At 38.1% G+C, this 21,087-nt stretch overlaps 1 protein-coding gene across 2 annotated transcripts in view; it reads left to right on the top strand.

Annotated features, from left to right (window-relative positions):
* Window positions 1-468: 468 nt before the first annotated feature.
* RARS2 (arginyl-tRNA synthetase 2, mitochondrial) overlaps window positions 469-21,087 on the top strand; it is a 34,493-nt gene continuing 13,874 nt past the window's right edge. The window contains exons 1-10 of one of the 2 annotated variants that reach the window (XM_026844463.1): window positions 475-510; window positions 662-747; window positions 3,051-3,148; window positions 4,805-4,860; window positions 6,392-6,475; window positions 10,137-10,213; window positions 13,508-13,663; window positions 15,609-15,715; window positions 16,329-16,424; window positions 18,766-18,826. In XM_026844463.1, coding sequence (XP_026700264.1) covers window positions 745-747; window positions 3,051-3,148; window positions 4,805-4,860; window positions 6,392-6,475; window positions 10,137-10,213; window positions 13,508-13,663; window positions 15,609-15,715; window positions 16,329-16,424; window positions 18,766-18,826 — 738 coding nt within the window. In that variant the 5' untranslated portion in view covers window positions 475-510; window positions 662-744. Of the gene's footprint in view, window positions 511-661; window positions 748-3,050; window positions 3,149-4,804; window positions 4,861-6,391; window positions 6,476-10,136; window positions 10,214-13,507; window positions 13,664-15,608; window positions 15,716-16,328; window positions 16,425-18,765; window positions 18,827-21,087 lie in introns of both variants that reach the window. The other variant, XM_026844464.1, reaches the window with a different exon arrangement.

The following is a 21,087-nucleotide window of genomic DNA, read 5'->3' as shown; positions in this document are numbered from 1 at the left end:
AGTAACAGCAGTCAAAAATTTCTGTGTCTGTTTTTAAGACACTAGTTTTGATTTTTTTTATTTTTTTTTTTTAAAGTGCTGTCAGGTGCTCAAAGTTGTCAAATGTATCTCAGTTTTTGTGTGTACAAAGAGATCAACTACAACTCCCAGTCAAAATAAAACAGACTGTATGCATGCAGGGACTAAAGTAAAACGTGTGACATTTCAGGCTGAGTTACATTCAAAGCTATTAAGGATGGATTGGAAATAATAAAATTATCCATTTTCCAAGAAGATTGATTAAATGATCCATTTTTGATTGCTTCAAACCAATAAATAACATTAAATGTTTACAGTGGATTAAATTAAGATTTATAATGGATTGAGTTACAGTTTTCCAGTTTAGCTGTTTTCATGCAGGGTTTCTGTTTTATTTTGTTCTTTTAGCTAAAATGTGATGCTGTAGTGAGTGAAATCAGTGCTGGTCCAGGAACAGTGAACTTTACAATAAACAGGGAATTATTAGCAAAGGTGAGTACTGTATTTCAGGTGCATGAAGTTAAAAATAAATTCTTCAATATAAAACTTAGAACAGAATACTTACAGTTATCTTAGGTATTTTCTACGTAAAACTGTTTTGCAAGTTCTCTTCTACGATCTCTGTTTCTGGTTTGTTATATAGGCCTAGAATTTGGAATGAGGGTCACAAAAGTTTCCTTACCAGGAAAGAATATATCACTTAGACATGTAGTCCTCATTTCTTGAATGGTAAGACCCTTTGTTTTTGTGAATTGCTAATGCTTAGACATGCCTATGAATCAGTTGCTTTATCCTTGAATTTTCCATTAGCTATTTGTAGTCAATCCATCCTCATAAGAACATAGCAGCTGACCATTCACTGAAAGAGTAGTTTCAATGGTAAATTTTAATCATGGACAGGGTTTCACAAGGTACTTTATCTGTAGGGATTCTAGTCAGTTTAATGATTCAAGCTGTGTGTCTAGCTTAGTAGAGTTTTGCTAGAAAAAATGTGAAATTAGGACATATAACTTTGCATTATGTCACTGAGGGGAGAGGAGGAGATAAAACCTAACTGTAACTTTCACTGATAGCAGATAAGTAGAATAGGTCTATGGGTAAACTGATGATTTTTGTGTGTGTCTAGCTTACCTTCCTAGGTGCCGTAATAAGAACAGAATTAAAGCTTTTTCTCCAGGTCCCTTTTTTTTTTTTTTCCTTCTTCTTCTTTAAATTTACTCAATATCTACAGCAGAAGAATTGTAAAGTGATTTTTGGAGGGGAAAAAAGAAACATTTCCACTGAATGAAGTGAGATTTTTACTTTTATTCACGTGTTAAAGGTCTCTATTGTCTTCAGGAAGTCTGTCCAGTACATGCAGCTTCGTATATTAGGTTTTGTAGTGTAGTGGCATCTGTGTGACAAACTGAAGTATGCAGGGTGTGTACAGGGACTTTCCTTCCTGTATGATTGCATTACTGGTAATACATACAGCATAGGATTCCTCTTCCCACAGGCTGTTGAGGAAGTATTTTAAGGCATTTTACAGAGTCTCCATACTTTCAAAGGAGGTACGTTTTTGTATAGACCATTCATAGTGGCCTTACAAACTTTCAGGTGATGGAAAGGAAGAAGGAATGTTTGGACACATGAGGATTGAATAATTGGCTTTCTTTGCTACTAAAGGAGTAGAAAGCAAGATGACTTTTGGTGCCTAGAAAAACCTAGCTTCCCCGTTCTTCTGCTTCCCTATTGTATATGCATGCTCTCTTCCAACAGGAAATGAAAAGAACATTAGGCAGATACTATTCCTAAAAAGGATTAATGAAGAAATAACAGTGAACAGTGATGTAACGTAACTGGAAAAATGTAGAAACATTAATCTGCCTCGTTCTAGGATTAACAATGGAAGCAGTTTAAATTTATACAACTGAAATTAGAAACAGCTAAGCCTCTTTTGTCTCTGTCCCTTAAACCACTGGTTCATGTTTAAATATGTTGTTAGTTATGAATGACCAAACCTTCCATGAGCTGTTGTTGCAGTCTACCTGCAGTGAACTGATGGAGAGAACTCTGTAGTAGTTGTTTTGTCTCTTAAGTTGGCTTTGGTGATAATCATGAAGACTAGAACTCCTGTACTTCTGTGTGAGATTTCCTGAAGCAAAAGAAATGTGTTCATGTGCTATTCAGGTGACCTGCATTTGCTTATGCAGCCAGAGCTCATTGGATTTCTTGTAGGCTCTCAGTCACAAGGAGTGTGTGGGAGTTCTGATGTCTCCCAGAGGGTTGGACCTAGGGCTGTGCACAGCAGGTGTCCCCTGTATATTACATCTTGACAAAACCCTTGGGTATTCCTAGGAATTTGAGAGAAATGGCCAGACACCTCAAAGTGCCTAGATAAGATGTATTCATGGGAAGAGGATGCTTTTGAGAAAGCTCAGAAGTATGCTGTGTAGCTTTTTTTTATTAATTAAAAATGGCAAGACACTGAGCATTTGGCTGCACAATGAGGTAAGTTCTCTAGTGAAGTCTACTGCTCATGAGCTCTCCTACTTTTTCATCCAAGTCTATGGTCTAGATCTACAAGATACTCTTTATTTTAAAATGTGTGCTGGTTACAGATGAGCATGCTTGTTAGCATAAGGTAACACTCCTATTTACATGACAACTCCCTCATTTTACATGACACTATTCTTCCCACCTGCTTAGACTGAGTTTTCTTTCCAGTCCAGCAGTTACCCCCAGGTTACACTCTTGCCTTTTTATTTTATGTAACTATACAATAATTTTAGTGAAAACTAGATTTTCCACTTCATTTTAAGTTGTCACAAATTCAGCCTTGATTTTCACCAAAACTCTGACTGTGTTTTCTCTAACTTTTTGAATTGATGAAATACAGCTTTCAAAAGCTAATGGCATTTTCACCCGCATATGGGATCTTGTTTGCTTGGCAGACCAGCCATCTAATTGCTAGTGTGAGTAAAGGCTGTGGGATCGGTGATAGATGGACAGTTTTCCTGATCATGCTTTTTTTTAATCATCTTGTGGTTTAGACTGTGTTGCAGCAGGTGTTGAAAGATGGCTCAGAGTATGGAGTAAAAAGTGAACTTTTCTCTACAGTGCCTAAACAAAAGGCAGTGATTGAGTTCAGGTAAGCACATGTAATAAGTCCTTTGAAAAAATTGACTTGTCTGCTGATTGATATTTTTCTGATTGATATTCACTGCTATAATGTATGATGCCTGTGAAATTAAACCATATTCAGGGTGTTGTATTCAACCATATTTGATACTCTTATATATTTGCCAAGTAGAATATAAATTATATTTAGGGAATTGAGGCTTTCTCCCAGAATACATTTTTGACATTTAAAGAGTTCATGCCTCACACTGCTGTCCACTAAAAATATTCTCATTTAATGCATAATAGCATTCAGTTTTTAAGTAGACTTCTTTTATTTTATTATCAAGAGACATCATTTGAATTTTCAGCCAGTAACCCGTTATTTTTTTTCACCTTAATACCTTCATCCCTGACTTGCTAAACCAGCCGGGCATTTGTCATGTTAAATTTCAGTTGCTGGCTCCAGAATTTCTGTCCAGTGCTATTGTGTTTACGGTCACCTGCCCATGGAATGAAAAGTGGCTGACTCGGATCTCTTTATGTATAAATATCTTTGTTCACTTATAACCTCTCTGCAGGCTTCTCTAGTCACGGGAAGTAATTCAGAAGCTGAATTTCATAGCTGAACTTCCATTTTGTTATCAGGGCAAACAATTGTGGGTACAGGATTTTGAGGGGGGCAGGGCCATTGCTGGTAGAAGATGTGATTTAATTACTGACTTTTGTACACAAGGTCCCCTGTCCTGGTATCAGATTTATCTCTAATAAATATATGAGGACAATGATCTGTATGTACAAAACATGTAAAAAGTGGGAAAATATCCTGGGCTGCATCAAAAGAAGTGTAGTCATCAGGTGCAAGAGGTGATTCTCCCCCTCTACTCCAGTCTCATGAGACCCCACCTGCAGTACTGTGCCCAGCTCTGGGGCCCCCAACATAAGAAGGACATGGACCTGTTTGAGCAGGTCCAGAGGAGGCCACAAAGATGATCAGGGGGCTGGAGCATCTCCCCTTTGAGGACAGGCTGAGAGAATTGGGGTTGTTCAGCCTGGAGAAGAGAAGGCTCTGGGGAGACCTTATAGTGGCTTTCCAGTACTTAAAGGGGGCTACAGGAAAGATGGGGAGGGACTCTTTTCAGGGAGTGCAGTGATAGGAGGAGGGGGTAATGGTTTTAAACTGAAAGAGGGTAGATTTAGGTTAGATATAAGGAAGAAATTTTCACTTGTGTGGTTGGTGAGACAACTGGGAACAGGCTGCCCAGAGAAGCTGTGGCTGCCCCTTCCCTGGCAGTGTTCAAGGCCAGGTTGGATGGGGCTTTGAGCAGCTTGGTCTAGTGGAAGGTGTCCCTGCCCATGGCAGGAGGGTTGGACTGGATGATCCTTAAGGTCTCTTCCAAGCCAAACTATTCTATGATTCTATTATAAGTTAGTGCAAGTCTTTTGTCACTAGTATAGTTGAGTTTTGGGGGATTCTTTGTTGTGGGGTTGTTTGTGGCTTTGAAAAGCTGGTTGGATAAAAAAAAAATTGCTGTCTAGAACAGAAGTTAATCAGGGAATTTGAAGGGAAAATTGAAAGTGCTGGTTTTATTCCAGTTTTGCTATATGCATGAGTTGAATTCTTTTGACTTGGTGATCTGGCAGTCTTGTACATTAAACAAACATTATTTGTGAAAATTTGTTACAGCTCCCCTAATATTGCCAAAAAGTTTCACATAGGACATTTGCGTTCCACAATAGTAGGTAAGTATGCATTTAACTGCCTCCTAAAAGCGCTTCTTTGTCTTCCCGTTTCACTTGACAGGGGAACACTGCTAACCTTTCACACTTCTAGTGGAGCGGCTGTGTCAGGCTGGACTTGCTAATTAAAAACCTTTGGCTCATTATGCAGTGAAGAAAAGAGAGTGGTGTGTTGCTGGCAGATTTATTAAGTCACACGTAATATAGTTTTATGACTCTGAACATTAAGTGAAGTAGTTTAAATTTGTTCTACAAAGACACCCAGGGCAGTTTTCATTGAGGTGCTGTGAGTCTCCTTTGAATTTTAAATTTCCAATTTGCACTCGATGGCAGAGCAGTCAGATAGTTACATCTTGGTGGCTGTCTTGCAAAAAACTTGCTTTTATATGTTAATTAATTTATGCCAGTATTACTAACACAGTTGCTGTAATTTGTAATGGAATAATTAATAAGTTTATTGTGCAGTACTCTAATGGCATATGAAAAACATTATTTCTCCCTCCTTTCCCTCTCACAATAAAAACTAGTAGGTTGTTAGCAGAAGATCCTACAGCATCTGTGCAGCTAATAATATATTAGTTTTAAATGATATTTAGTGAATCATGTATAATTATTAATTACATAAAGTTAATAATTCTGCCTCCTCATGGACTGATAGTTGAGTGAAATTGAATATTTTAGGCTCTTTACGTTCCATTTCTGGACCCTTTGCTATAGAAAAAAAACACTATGAAAAATAGTTCAGTGATCAATGGTTGACCAAAAGTAAGAGGATGAATTGGCTACAGAAAATGGAATTGCAAGCTGTAGTATGGTATTATAATAACAGAAGAAGAGAAAGCTTTCTGCATTCTTTTACATCAGTATTGTAATTAAAAGGTGCCCATGAAGGACAGGAAAGTGATGGGGGTATTTCTTCCTCTTTGTAATTCTATGGTTGCATCTAAGCTCAGGAGAAAGATGAAGGGTTTTTTTGTAATAACAGAACCAAAATGTCCTTATGTGATTCTGTAAGTTTGGAGCATTATCAGACACACAGTGTGTTAAGTGGCAGAGCTCAGTGCTGTTCCAGCAGTATAGAGATATTCAGGAGTTGATGTTTTCTATTTAACATCACAGTTAACAGCAGTTTGTGAATTTTGAGTACTTGTTTAACCTCCTGGTGTGAGGCTGCCTGACTGCAATGGCAATGATGTATACTGCCACATATTTGTGAGAATACAAAAACACTTTTAAAAGACTTTTTCATGTTCACAGACTTTGCAGTATGTGCATGCATATACACGTGTATGCTTTTATCACTGTGCTATGAGAGACACCTTATGGCACCTTTCAAATGCACAGCCTCTCTTTTCCTGCTCAGAATACTGTTGCTTTTAGTTGTGAAGTGTTTTAGCAAATTGTTTGGAATAGTTTATCTGATTGCTTTTCCTCTTCAGTTTGAATATAGATTATGCAAAACCTGAAAATTCTTTTGTTGGGATGAGAGACTACTTACAATTGAATAATAATACCAATTTTGTTTCTTTATCAGGGAATTTTATAGCAAATCTCAAAGTTGCACTGGGACATGAAGTAATAAGAATGAATTATCTTGGTGACTGGGGCATGCAGTTTGGTATGTTTTAATATTTGTGTCTCTTAGTCCCTTTTCTACTGTACAATATGGACTCAGTTTCCAGCTTCAGTTTTTGCAGGCCCATTGGTTTCACTCTGGGCTCATAAAGATTAGTATTGTGTTCCATGTATGTAATGTGCATTTAATTTCCTTAAAATATGAACAAGACAGTCCAGACTGATTCATTAGCAGTATGACCTATACTACCGGACAAGAAATAACAGGAGGGAATTTACCTGACAGTCCTTCTGTACCTCAGTAGCTCCTCTCTCAGATTATGTATGTGTAATTTGGGGTTTATTATTAAAAGGCAGTGGAAATATTTTCTGAGTGTGCTGGCTATACCTTTGGAGCTCTCACAGCTGAACTTGCTGTCTCCAGACAAAATGCGTCCATATTACCATAGGTGTTGCATGTCTACTGCAATACTGTCGTCTTAAATTTTGCATGTGTAACTGTTGTGGAAGAGGAAGCTTGCTAACTTACCTATGCCACACCTGTACACACAGTAATAGAATAATTGTAACAAAATGTGTATTTTATATTTGGTGGTCTTTGTGTGTGCTTGTTTTGTTTGTGTGGGGGTTTTTTTTGTTTTTTTGTTTTGTTTTTTTTTTCCTCTGGAAACTAGTTCATTATTCATAGAACATAATTAACTTCCACAGCAACTGCTTTTTAGCAGGTTGAGGCCCGGAGAGTTTGTATCTTTAAAGATATCCTAACACTTCCCCCAAAATATTTAGTTTCCCTTTAAAATGTAGCACGAGAGAGGCAAGTAGGTGGAGAATGTGCAAGTGAATAGGCCCTAGAAGGCTATCAACTTGCATGCCTGTGTTTGCATGCACACACATACACACTCCTACCTCTTCTGAAATGTCCATCAAATAAGTGAGGACTGAAAACTCCTCTTATGTGCAGCCTAGCATTGTTTGATACTTATTCCCTGACTAGAGATCATGTAAGTCTGATTGTTGGATCTGTAAATATCCTCTTAAACAGCAGTTGACCCATCCATAGGATTAACAACTTTGTTGCTTTCTGTTGTTAATCGTGCATTTTAATTTGATTCATATTCTCCTCTCTTACAATTTCCCTGCAAAAGCTGTTTTTGACATATTTTTAGGCATTTAAAAAAAGGCAATCATGCCCACTTCCTTGTTCTTGAACACTGATACACCTGTGAAAACTATAAAACTCCTCCCAGTCTTTTTCAGTAGGTTCTGAAAACAGTGTCCGTATATTTATTTTCACATGGCAAATACAAAGTGCAGTGTTTATTAAGCAGTCACTTTTGCTCATTCCAGCCCTTCTGCTTCCCCTTCCAGTTTTGCTGTTTAATGGGGATATCAATGAATCAACTTTATGAACAGACCTGGGTTAAAAACTTAGCATAAATACCCTACTTCTACTCTATTTATGTATTCATATTCAGCAGTGTAGATAACATAACTAAAATATATTCAGTTCTACCTATTCTCTTTTTAAATTCCTGGGTTTTAGTCAGTTGAGTAAAATATTCTTGTGACTGTGAGAGCAGTAATAGAGTATTTCTTTCCTTTGTTAAATTATTTCCTCTGCAGCTCATATTTCCTCATCCTGTTTCTGATCAAACAGTAATTTATAGCAGAGCGTTGCTTCACTTAGGATTTGTTTCACATGAATTGAATACAGAATGAGTTCACCTAAAATTCAGTAAATTTCATCATTGCATATTTCTTTCATTTTTGCCCCTTAGACATAATTTTATCACTATGCTATTGTATAATGAATGTGGCAATGACAATTAAGCAATGAAATGCAATGTGGTTAAAGGGCTTCTCAGCTGACCTCGTTCACTCTGTCTTTGAAGATACTAAATTGTACTCCTAAGTTTGAATATCAGGAATTTAATGTATTTTAATATATAAGTTTCCTGAAGGTATAAAGATCACAATGCCTGTTATTTGCATGTGAACCTGTTATCTAGTACACAACTGTTAGAATCACTGTTCAATCATTTTGACTAGTAGGTCCAACTGTTTCTTTAAAAATGGGTGCTTCCCTCTTTATTTGGGCTGGCTCAGCTGAAATATATGACAGGTTTTATAGCATATAATATAGTCATGCCTCACAAAATTATAGCATAGGAATATTATTGTAATGGTCCTTTCCCAGAAGCAGTGCTATAATTAACAATCTGCCAGCATTTCTATTATAGCTGCTGTTGTCAGAGGCTTGAAAACGTAGTAACTGAAAACATATTTTGCTAAAACATGCCAGAGAAGTCCTCAACTCTAGGCAGTTTTGGGACAGGTTTCTTAAGGTAACAAAGCTTATGCAGTCACACAGTCTGTCCATCTGTCTTCCTGTCACTCTGTTCCTATTAAATTTTGAACAGAATGGCCAACTTCAGCCAGATCTGACAAAGAAAAATGTCTCCAAGAGAACAAATTTCTTTGGTATTTTGACAGTTGGCAGCTGAGTAGGGATAGAAATACAATGCAGTGCCCTCTGGGAGAGAAAGTTAACTTCTGTGTTTAGCCTGCCGGCTAACCAGTCAGCACATCTAAGTCGGAATCAGTCCCAGCACATGCTACATCTTGCCAATAGTTAGTGAATATAACAAGGGCTGGGGATAGTTTGGGGAAGACAGAAATGTGTGGAAGGATGTGTTTGAGTTGAATAAAAACTGGCAGTCTTGCTGGGGGTTGGAGTGTGAAGCCAGCATTGAAAAGTGGAATGTGTAGGTACAGTAATATCTCAGAGAAATCATTAGGAAATGAAACTCTGATTGCTTATAAACAAGCTGTCCTTAAAGAAACTCACTTTAAATAGAAGTAGGCTAATTTTATTTCCTAAACCCTAACTTGATTTTCTTACCTAAATCTGCCATGGCTTCTGTCGCACTCAGTGTTTCCAAGAGGATAGTTCTTGAGACAGTGCTATCTGTTTAGTTGCAGAGATCTTTTCAAAGGGATACTGCATACCTGTTCCTCAAATGCTGTCTTCCCATCAGTCCCGGTCCTTGTCACTCAGAAGAATGAGATGGCCTTAAAAGCAGCCTTAGAATATCTAAGAGGCTGCAGGGTTAATGATGCTAGCTTACTGAATGACTTAATGAGCTCTTTGATTTAGACAAAAAGATTGGTATTTGGGTCTTGCCCTTTCTGATGGCTTTCTAAAAGTGCTGAAGCCAAATTGGGTACATGAAAAAAGCTTCATATTCTCAGCAAGCAGCAAAAATATTGCATGAGTGGTATGTGGAATACCATATTGTGTCCCAGTTTCTATTGTCTTCAAAATGGTAAAATACTGTTATGGGAGGAAGCAAAACGAGTTTTGGGCATGTTCTATTACTGGACAGTTTCCACTGTGTGGCTTCTCATTTACAGCTGGTTGCTGCGTAAAAGATAAATTTTCTTTACAAGTCCAGGAACACAAATTCCATTTATGGGGAATTAAAAAATCGACATAGTATTTCTTACTAGTTTCTAGCTATTATAGTTGTTTTTTTTTTCATGCAGTGGAATAATGTTTGATTTGTTATTGTAGCATACACCATTATATTGTTTAAAAATGTAAGACATTTCTTTTATTGCATACAATGTTAAGAATAGACTTGCTTATGAAAACAACAGACAAATACACTGTTGTCTAACTCTGTATTTAATTGTTATTCAAGGTTTATTGGGTGTTGGTTTCCAACTCTTCGGCAACAAAGAAAAGCTAAAAACCAGTCCTTTACAACACCTTTTTGAGGTAAGTTCAGATAGGACCAATGAGGGACTTCAGAGGACAGTCCCTTTAACTTAGCTGTCAATTTTGTACAGAATGGTATGTCTGCAGGATCATGGTGAGACTCATATTGGATTTAAATGACCTTGCTTGAAGGACCAGTGCTGACCTGGGCCACAGCAGCAGGGACATTTTTTACCAGGCCATGGCAGGAGAGGTAGGTTTCATTAGGCTGAAAAATATGCCTCATAATGGAGGTAACCATGTGGATGCTGTGACTGCTGGTACCATCACAGCCAGCTTGGCCAGTATCAACTATCTTAACTGGGCATAGGCGACCACTGATCTCACTGTGGTAACTGCAATGGAAATGGTGTCTTGCGTCTAATGCTGTAGTTATGTTGGTTACCAAAGCTGTGAAAAAAAGTGGCATGTATGGTGTAAAAATCCTTTTGTTGTGAGTATTTTTAGAATAAGTAGTATTTCATTTACATTACTCCATACACAGATCACTGTTGTTGGGGAAAAGGATCTTTAAAGTGGTTTGTATCTAATATGGAAGCTTAGCATATACAGGTAAGGAGGAGTGACGGTCACTTTCCAGAATACTCTTCTGGCTCTGCAGAATGCTCTTCTTGCTTCCAAGAGCATGAAAGACCCAGGAGCATTAGAAGGTGCCGTTTCTGCTGACAGGCATTCAGGAAATGCCTTTCAACAGTAGGGAAGGCTGTTTCATTGCAGGAGGTTGCCCTCTCGGTTGCCCACCATGCCCAGCAGCATGGTGCAAGTGCTACAGATTGTATTTCTGTGTGTCAGGGACAAAACTGACTTAGTGGACCCTTCAGGTTAGCCATAACAGTTGAGGTAGTTTAACAAGTCTTGTTTTTCCAGGACTAACACGGTTTCAGTGGTTGTTTTGCTCCATCCAAATATGCCTAATAACATCTGAGTTAGTATTTATTTCTTCTTCTACCAGTTTGTGTGTCACTTCTTGTTTCATACAATGCAATGAGCAAAAAAGATTTTCTTCAATCTTTTGATACTTGTAAGGGATCTTTGGTTGACAACCATGCTGTACATAAGATGGTTTATGTACTTACCCACACAAATCCAACATCCTTGAGGACAGGCAGACAAAATTTTCTGAATGACTAATGTTCAAGCCCTCACCATTTAAAAGAAAAATCTCACATGTTTATGGGGCTTTGTCAGGGTTCTTGTGTGGCACTGTCAAGTGTTCTCTTATTACAAAGTTGAGCTGTGCTTCACCTTCTGAGCTGGATATGGGAACTGTTGCTAATGCCAGTGTTCAGACAGCCTGTCACAGGATAACATGAATCTGTTCACTGGCAAAGGAGCAAACTGTCTTTGAATACTTGGATGCTCTACAGCTGAATACATATTAGGCAGATTGTTTATGTCGCAGAGTAGCTCCTTCTGAGTTTGCCAGTTTCTTTGACATAGGTAAGTTTTGTTCACTTGTTCCCTCATCCCTGAGGCCTGCTCAATACAATTGATAGATTCTCAACATGGAGGTGTTTTAGAGCTGTAGGACTGTTTTAAAGAGATGACGAGAAGTAGTTATATTCTTGTGGTTATGCATTGCTGCATATTATTTAATTCTTATTTATAATTTCAGTCTGTTCTTAGGTTTTAAGTTTTGAATACTTGAATTTTGCACAAAAGCTTTAAAATACCATCTACTGCAGTAGCATGTAGGCTTTATGCATTAAAAAAGTCACCTTCAAGTGTAGAGAAAGGTATTCAGTCAAGCTGCAGAAGGTTCTAAAACAGTAGCTGTTTGAGACTAAATTCGTTTCTCAGATACTCCCAATTTTTAAGTATTTGTTCAGCCATATTCCTGGTTTATATAAAACACTGAGACATGCTTCAAAGTGGTGTTTTTTTCTGCTGTTGTATGAAACTAATCTTTCCTATAGTTCATTTAAAAAGAAAATTTCCATAGTGCAGTTTCTATGTAAATAATATATATTATATATGCAAATGTACCTTTCCAGATATCTTTACACCCTCTGTTTTGGTCAAGAGACAGATGCAAGTATGCCTTTTGCTTTATTTTTGCTTTATAACATCAAAGATTAGAGGGGGGGGTGTGGTTTAGAATGTGTGAAGCTACGGGTTGGGGAGGAGGGAGCATTATTCCTGGAAAGGCTTGAATTTTCCCTTTACTTTAAATTTCGGTTTTGTGGCAGAACTAAACAAACATTAATCTTTGAGGCTTGTTAGCAGTACTGCCTGTTAAAACCTCTAAAAATCTTGGGACATAAAAGGAAGGGGAAAAGTTCAAGAGTTTTGCTGTGGAAGCTTTTTTTTTCTTTTTAATAGGCAGAACCCATTCAAGCAAGATATTGTTGGCAAACTCTTTCTCTGAACATTCCAAGAGTGAAGTTTTTATTTATTTTTTATCAAGATTGCAATGATTTAGGGATTGAGAACTATTACAAGGACTTAAAAGTTAGACATCATTCAACTATTTGGGTCTAAATATGTCATCTAACCACTAGTTCATTTAATTATTTTTACATAGTACTTTAACTTTTTAAAAACTCTTCCACGGGTTTTCATGATGCTATGTGTATAAAGCAAGGAGTCATTGCCTGGGCGAATATTTGGCCTTTAGGTATAAAGGAATATGTTAAAAGAACAGGAGAGCCAAATTTGCTGTACATTAGGTAAAGTTGGCTAATACAAATGTTTGTAATTCTTTCAGTAAACTAACAGTGCACGTGTATGTGTCTAGTTGGATGTTGACATTCATATGCTTGACTTCAGCCACAGAGAGTGTGTATTAGTGTGGCTGCAGAGTACTGTAAGTAAGGGGTTTGGGATCAGAACTGGGGTTGGGGTTTTTGGGGCTTGTAAAACATCGAGTCCCTAGGATTTTGCTGCTTCAACTGCCATCTGTTTTAGGCAGTGCAGTTTTAAGTATCAACTTTGTGGTCCTCTGAAGAAAAGTCTCTGCTTTAAAAGTCTCTGATGGTTTCCCTCTCATGCATGAATTAGTACTTCCACATTCTGCTGTGGCAGTTGTTGCAAGGTTATGAAGAGGACAATAGTGATAGCAGTAAGGAATTATGGCATTAGTCTTGTTTCAAGATAAGCTGCAAATTTTTTTGTTGGAGTTTGGAGTACTCATTCATCCTTTAAATAGGAAATGTGTTCATTTAACACATCTTTAAAATTTTGACATAACAAATGTCATCTTTAAATGTATTTGTATTGTTCTTGTAGAAGATTGCTTATTTTTATTGGAGGAGAGGGTTATACTTCAACATTTTCAGTGCCATTTTATTTTAGGTGTATGTGCAGATTAACAAAGCAGCTGAAGATGAAAACACAAAAAAGCTGGCTAAGGATTTCTTTAGAAAACTGGAGGAACATGATGAACAGACATTGTCACTTTGGAAACAATTTAGAGACTTCAGTATTGACGAATACATCCGAATTTATAAGGTACAAATAATCCACGGCTTTTTCTGTGTTGTTGGTAAAATGGTCTCTTTTTTGTCTATTGCTCCATTAGTCTAATTGACAATGCACAGCATCTTTTCATCCAAGAGACTGCCAAGAGGGAACTAACTTAGGAACAGAGGTTGCTGTATTGTTCTCAGTTTGTTGCCTTTCCAGTAAACTTCACAGTGTTGGGAAGATGTTTCTCAATATGCCAGGTAATGCCCTGTTCTGTTTGGAAAAAAGCACAGTAGTTGATTTAACATCCAAGCAGACCATCACTTTAGTTGCTGACACCCTAGACACGTTTTATTTAATGGAATCCATGTAATTGGCTCTTAGACTAATTTTCCCTTCCCAGAAGCCCCGAAGCTAGGGGTATGGTGCTAAGCAACAAAGCAAATCAGTGTTAGATAAATACTGTTCAGTTTTGCTTTATCTTTGAAGTTGGCACCAACCCATTAAATTTAACAGTTTCCATGTAATAAACTTTATTAGGAGATAATTCTGTTTTCACATTTCTGATCTAATGTTATAATGCAGAGCTGTGTATGTTGTATATTAAATCGAGTGTAAGAAATTACAGCAGCAGGAGTTTACAGAAGTAATCAGTGGATAAGTTACCTGCAGGTTCAGTTGGGCGAATATACAGCCATGTGCTGCATACTGTTATCTCAAGAATGGAGGCAGCATCCACTGTTTCATGGGAGGTGTTTGTGCCACTGACCACAAAATGAATTTTATTAATTTGGGAAACATGAGTGAGATACACCTTCTGTCATTGAATCCAGTCTCTTCGTATTAATATAATGTAATCTTACTCAAGAACCAACTGAGTCCATCTGAAAAACAGCTAGTGTTTTTCTTTTCTGCATTCTTGCAATGAAATTCTGGAATTGGTGCACAGTTTTGATGGGCTTAGATATTTTTTTATGACTTGCAGCTCCAAAGAATTTGTGAGTCATTATATACCACCTCCTTCTTCTAGTATTATTCTTTTCTTAAAATTGTATTTTTCCATCTCCTTCCTCTTGATGTATTTGTAGAAATTGGTCATGTCTTCTTTCATCTTTGATTGCAAAGTTAAAAGAGAGTGGCCTGCTCCTTCCTCAGTAATGCAGATAAACTGGTGGTGCTTTAATTTCTTCTCTGAAACGTATCACTGGATTCATGCCAAATACTCTTTAAGTTATGATCTCCTAAGTGAGACATAGCCTTGATAATTCTAGTGGAAAGTTGACCTGTTAGGGTAAGTGGATATTGGCCTGTGTATGCAGCTGCATTATGATGGTCACTCATGACTGATCGCATGATGATGGTCACTCATGACTGATCGCATGATGACTGGTGATCTTTCCCAATTCCATTGAAACTAATAAGTATTGAGCTGATGGACAGGGAGCTTTGTTGCCCTCAGTTAGAAACCTTGTCTTTTGTACTACTAACATTTCACCCAGTTTTGACTGTTAAGGTCATCCTAGCTCTCCTAGGTTTACCCTCATCTTTCCTAGTGATGGTAATTTCTGTATGTTCAGCAGTGTTTGTGAGCAATTCCTGCTTCTTAAAATTTCTTTTAGCATCTTTTTGAAATAGGATTGGGTTTATGTCCAGGTAACTTCTCTGCAGTCCACTGGTTTTGCCTATAGCACAGCAAGTTAGAGACCTTCCTCAGAATTTTTGTACCACTTGATCTATCCTGTTGATGCCTAGTTTCTCATGAACATTATATCCAACACTGTATTCAACTCAGACTAATTCTAATGCAGAAATTGATTAAATCAAAATCCAAACATCTATTCCTTTTAACAGTGAAGTGACATTTCCTGAAATAAAATTATCTTTGCACTCTGACCTGTGACACAGTTGTATCATCTGACTTAATTTGAAGAAATTATTAGCCTCAGTCTTAACCATGTTACCCTTCTTTGATATTCTTGGAACTTTCCAGCGTCTAGGAGTGCACTTTGATGAATATTCTGGAGAATCATTTTACCAAGAGAAGTCCAAGGAAGTTCTAAAGATGTTGGAGAATAAAGGACTCCTTCAGAAAACAATGTATGAACTCATTATTCAATCTATTAGTGTAGTTTACTTAACATCTCAGTTGCATTTCAAATGAATTACAATGAATGAGGTTTGTACACAGTCTAAGGGGAAGAGTTTTCTTTAGATGGTTTTGGTAGCAGCTCTAGTAGAAGACCAACAGGATTTGTGTGGGTACAGCTAAAAATCGAGTTTACCTTTTCTGTGGCTAGCACAGAAGTCTGGCCATGACAAATTAGGTACAATGACAATGACTCCTAATGGCCTTTTAGGCTGTTAATTAGTTTGGTAGCTGCATGTGCTATTTAATGAGCAGAGTTAGATGAGATCCTTGCCTTGATGAAGGAGCTGCCTGGCTGAACTGGGACGGAAGCTGTACTTGTGGAATGTACCAGAATATGGGCAGGTGGCTCCCTGGCATCAGCAGTGGTGACAACAAACTGGTGACAAACATTCAACAAACAGTCTTCAAAAAGACTTAAAGGAGACAGTCATTCAAAGAAAAGAAGGAGATTGTCTGGAGGGAGGGGGCATTCCATGGCAAGAGGCCTTTGTTTTGGTTCTGAATTTGCCTGTATATTGCATCTGACTTGCAGTTACTTCAGTGTTTTCTCTCAACTCATAGAAAAGGGACAGGAATTGTGGATCTTTCAGAAAAGAAAGACCTCTCATCGTTTTCCACTGTCATGCGTAGTGATGGGACATCTCTTTATATAACAAGGCAAGTAAGCCCATCTGTGTTAATTGCCATTTATTTTGCCAGTGGACTTTTGTACATGAGTACATTTGTAACTGATAGCACAGATTTTGAAGCTTTTAATTTCTAGGATGGAACACTTTGACCAATGAGTAATTGTAACTGGAACTAGCAATGTAACTATGATGAGATAAAAATGGCTCAGGAAAAATAACTTTTTAAATACTCTTCTTCCTCTTAAGTAGTATGTTAGTAAATCTCCTCTTTCCATAAATCATTGTGCTTTCTCCAGCTAGAAAAGCTGGAATTTCTTAATCTGATAAACACCAAATAATGCAGGTTTAGAAAGACCTTTGCTTATAACATTTATTGACAGTGTGATGAAGGAAAAAGTGGCTTTTTCAGCCATGTCTTCATTGATTTAGTGGACCACCAGCACTGTACTATCAATTTTTCACTGTTTCCTGCCTTCTCATCAGTATTCTAAAATTCCTCTTGGGTATTTTAATATGGAAGCCTTAGCAGTTTCTTTGTGTAATGTAAATAAATGAGATACCTAGCCCTCAGGGTAAACTGTGTGCAGCTTTTCAGGACAAGAGTATTGGCTTCAGTCAATCCTGCACATTAGGGAGCTTCTGAATCCTGTAGCCAGATAGAGGCAAGGCTGCCACAGCTCCATGCCTGTAGGTCCAGCCAGTAGTGAGGCTGAGCACCTCTTCACAGTAGGCACACAAACACACACACATGTATCTATACACAGAGCGAACCAAACAGGGCAAAACAGACAAAACCACCTGTCATTTGGACAGCACAGATGGCCTCATTTTGTTCCCCTCTGATTAGGATGAAGATCTACTAGTGTGAAGAAATACACATGTATGTGTGTGTGTGTGTGTGTGTATGTATGTGTATATATATATGTGTGTGTGTATATATATATATACCTATGTATGTGATATGTGTTATTTACATAACTAATACAGATACGTAGTGTACGTACAGAGTATGTATGCATAATGTGAATCCCCCAGTAGCTGAGCTTCAACACTCAGTCTGCCTGTTAGCTGGACCCTGGATCCCCAGGTCTCCCCAGTTCCTGTCCCCTGGATGTGTGAGCCCCCAAGGCCCACAGCCCCTCTCCAGTTGCTGGTACAGACACAGTGGATCCCTCCAGCAGACCAGCAGCTGGCCCTGGATCCTCCCTCTCCCTGTTGCCTCCTACACAGACACACACATGTACACAGGTAGGTCTCAGTCAGCCCCCAGGCCCCATGGTCTGTCTGGCAGTTGGCTTGGTCCCCCTGATGCCAACATGCCAACACTACAGACTCTTTGAGGTGCCTCATCTTTGAAGGCACACACTTACCTGGCTCCCAGGGCACTTCACCTACTTGCTGGCTAGTTCATCTTGATATTTTGCTGTCAATCACATGTGGATGTGTGTGCCTTCATTCCAGTTGTTGGCAGCAGGGACACCTTCGCCCCTGTGACCCATGGTCAGACTCCAGTTACTATCAATTGATTTCACTTACCTCCAGTCAATTCATTTTCTGGAACCACAGATGCATGGCCTATATGAGCTGTACTCCCCACCTCCAGTTACTTAGACCTCCAAACACACATGCACACAGAAGAGAGACACCCCCTCACCCAGGAAAAACTTGAAATGGAGCTTAATGAGAGGACAGTACAGACTGCTGATCAGGTGCAGGGCACATCTGGACAAAAATACTAATAAGCAATCAGTTTACGAACCTCCTGTCCCTTTTATCATCTCCCTCTCTTTTCCCATCTTTGGTTCCTCCCCTAAGCATCCCATAGGAAGTCTTGTGCAATTACAAAATGCTTTTCCCTTGCATCCCATGTTTCCCGTGTCCCTTAGGCAGTAATCTCCCTCAGTGTGGAGGTGGTCTGGAGAGCTGCTCCTGGTGACTCCTGAGGTGAGTTTTAGACTGGGACATGGAGCTGATGGCTCTCCTGTGACAGCCCTGGGAGTTGTTTCTCTGTACTACTTTGTGTGTGCGAAGATGAGCTGTTTATCATACAACCTTATGGTGAGACTGGCTTAGTTCTCCAGGAGAGAGTTGTTTCTCTTGAGTCCCAGCTGACTGATTGTCTCAGTAGGCAGACAGAGACTAGACTTTGTGCGTAAGAACTGTTTCTTCAGCAATTTTTGTAGCTAGTGGTTTAAAAAAGCATTTCAAACACATAGTGAACAAAGTATACGTGTCTTCTTTTTTGTGTAAGGCATACATGGATCCCTCTAATTGGGCAGTCCTCTCCCTTCTGTAAGAGCAGGTTGTTTTCCTAAGAGGCAAATAATGAGGTATGTTTGAGTGAAACAGTTTCTCATTATGTCTTTCAGAGATCTTGCTGCTGCTATAGACCGAATGAATAAGCATAATTGTGATACTATGATTTACGTGGTAAGTAATTCTAGATTTACCAAATATTTTTGACCCTGACTCTGTCCAGTAATCCCGGAGCCAGCCTGTTGCTCACAATATGACTTGGTGGTTTTGGCAGTAAAACAAATGCCCTTACTGCCCACCAGCTGTGCCTCAATGTGGCAGTGTTACATGGTTCTGTTTCAGAATGGTTGAAAAATCAGCTCTGGAGTTATTCTTTGCTATAAAAATTCATCGCAATTCATTTTAAAGGAACTTTACTCAATTGACATTGTATTTTCTGTATAAATGTTGTAATTAATATTTATACAAATCAGAAAAAGATGTTAGCGTTATAAATGGTTGTAAAGTATAAATTTAGAAATTAATAGTCTAAAAATGAATCGTAAGTCTACTCTAAAGTCCTGATACCTTATCTGAAATGTAAATTTTTATGCCTTTGAACAGTGCCCCAGTTTCATTATGTAGAAATTGCACATAAAGTACTGCTTAATCAATCTGGATGAAGCAGTTGTAGACAGGGAATCTTTTTACATTTCTTGTTTTGGCTTTTTGCTTTTTAACAATTGCAACAGTATCAGTAATGAATAGCAGGATTATTTCACTTGTGTGAAACTCTTTTTGCTCTAGTATTACCAAGGACTTATCACATGATACTTTTAAATCTTTTTTTCAGCTTTAGAAAAAAAATATTTTGAAAACTCTGTTCTTTCATGTAAAGTCAGTTAATAACACATGGAAAAAATCTGCATGTTGTTTGTTTGTGATGTGTTTGGCAATGCCCATCTGGCTCCTCTGGTATAGCTTTTTCAAAAGTTGGTATAATGTTACAAATACCATGATTCAGTGGAGGGGGAGAGATCAATAAACATAAAATTAAATACACAGATATCTTAAAGTGTGACTTTTAGTTACATTCCTCCTTTCATTTTTCTTCAGGAAGTTTCCAGTAACTTGCGATTCCCACATATGGTCATAGAACAGGGATTTTTTAGTTGTGGTTTTTTGGGGAGGAAAGGCTTGGTTTTGGTGGGATTTTTTTTGCCTCAGCTGCCTGGAACGTAGTAAGTTCACTGGAATCAAAATGCAGTGTGGCTGTGAAAGTGCAATGCATTGGGAGTTACCAAGTTTCCTGTCTAGTTCATGTGGGTAGGTAATTATTTGTATTTCTTACGCCATGAGGTAGTAGGGACCAAGGGAGAAGGAACAATTAGAAAGAAAATTGTTGAGTGGTTATTTTGCACAGATTAGGGTATGGGCTGCATATTAAGCTCATGGAGCAAGGAAGTGCATAAGCAATAGTCTTGAGCTGACTGGCTGCTCAGAGCTGAACTTCAGTTAACTGTTTTCTTCCTTGCCTGCGCCTCTGATCTAGTCCAAACAGATACACATCAGAACCGGACTGTGATGCCATCAGTGTGTCTGTTATAATCAAATGATTAGCCTGTCTAGTCCTATTCTCTCAACCTTGCTAAGTTTGCAAAGTTTTTGGATGACATGGTTAGTATTTTTATCACTTCTGACTTTCTGAGGACTGAAAAAGTGGGTCATAAAATCAGAGGGCGATAACATGAACTGTTAGGAGAGTTTGCGGGACAGTTGGCCTGATGAGGGAGCTGCCAGCCTTGCTGAGCTTTGCTGCTGTTTTGTGGCAGGACAGTAGTGGGTTAGGATTTTACTCAGTGTTAGCAGAGGCTGAAGAACTTACTGGATTTAATTGAGAACACTGATTTTAGCCTTTAATTATGTAAACACGAATGTATTTCAGAATCCTGATCTTTACAAGAAAATTATTTAGAGGCTTTTGAGTCTTCCTAAGATCATCTTATTTTCATCATATCAACTTATTTAAAATAACATTGAGTTGGTTAATTAGTTGTAATGCTGTAAATCAGTGCATTCACCAATTTACATTTTAAGAAAATCCTACTTAATGCAGTGATATTTTAAGACATTTTAAAATGTGACGTATTATGAAAGAGGTACTAAGATTCTGTTGAATATTTCACTCAAAACAGGAGATGAAAATGCCTTTATATGTGAAGAAATAGATATAATCCACAGTGTCAAGAGTGTAAACTTCTCCCTTAAAGATAACCACTTGGATTATATTTAGACCTGTATCATTTGGGGGTCTGTAAGGAAAAAATTGCACTCCTTCATAATACGAATCATCTTTTTGAGCATTTGTGTTATTTTTGCTATGTTGTGAAGCTATGAAAAAAAGTAGTTTTATGAAATGCTAGTGTCTGCAGGTTCATCTTTTCTCCCTACTTACA

This window comes from Athene cunicularia (assembly GCF_003259725.1).
Source record: "Athene cunicularia isolate RWA chromosome 3 unlocalized genomic scaffold, athCun1 chr3_part1, whole genome shotgun sequence".
NCBI classification, from domain to species: Eukaryota; Metazoa; Chordata; class Aves; order Strigiformes; family Strigidae; genus Athene; species Athene cunicularia.
The sequence above is the reverse complement of the archived record's forward strand: the minus strand, read 5'-3'. Positions and strand labels throughout refer to the sequence as shown.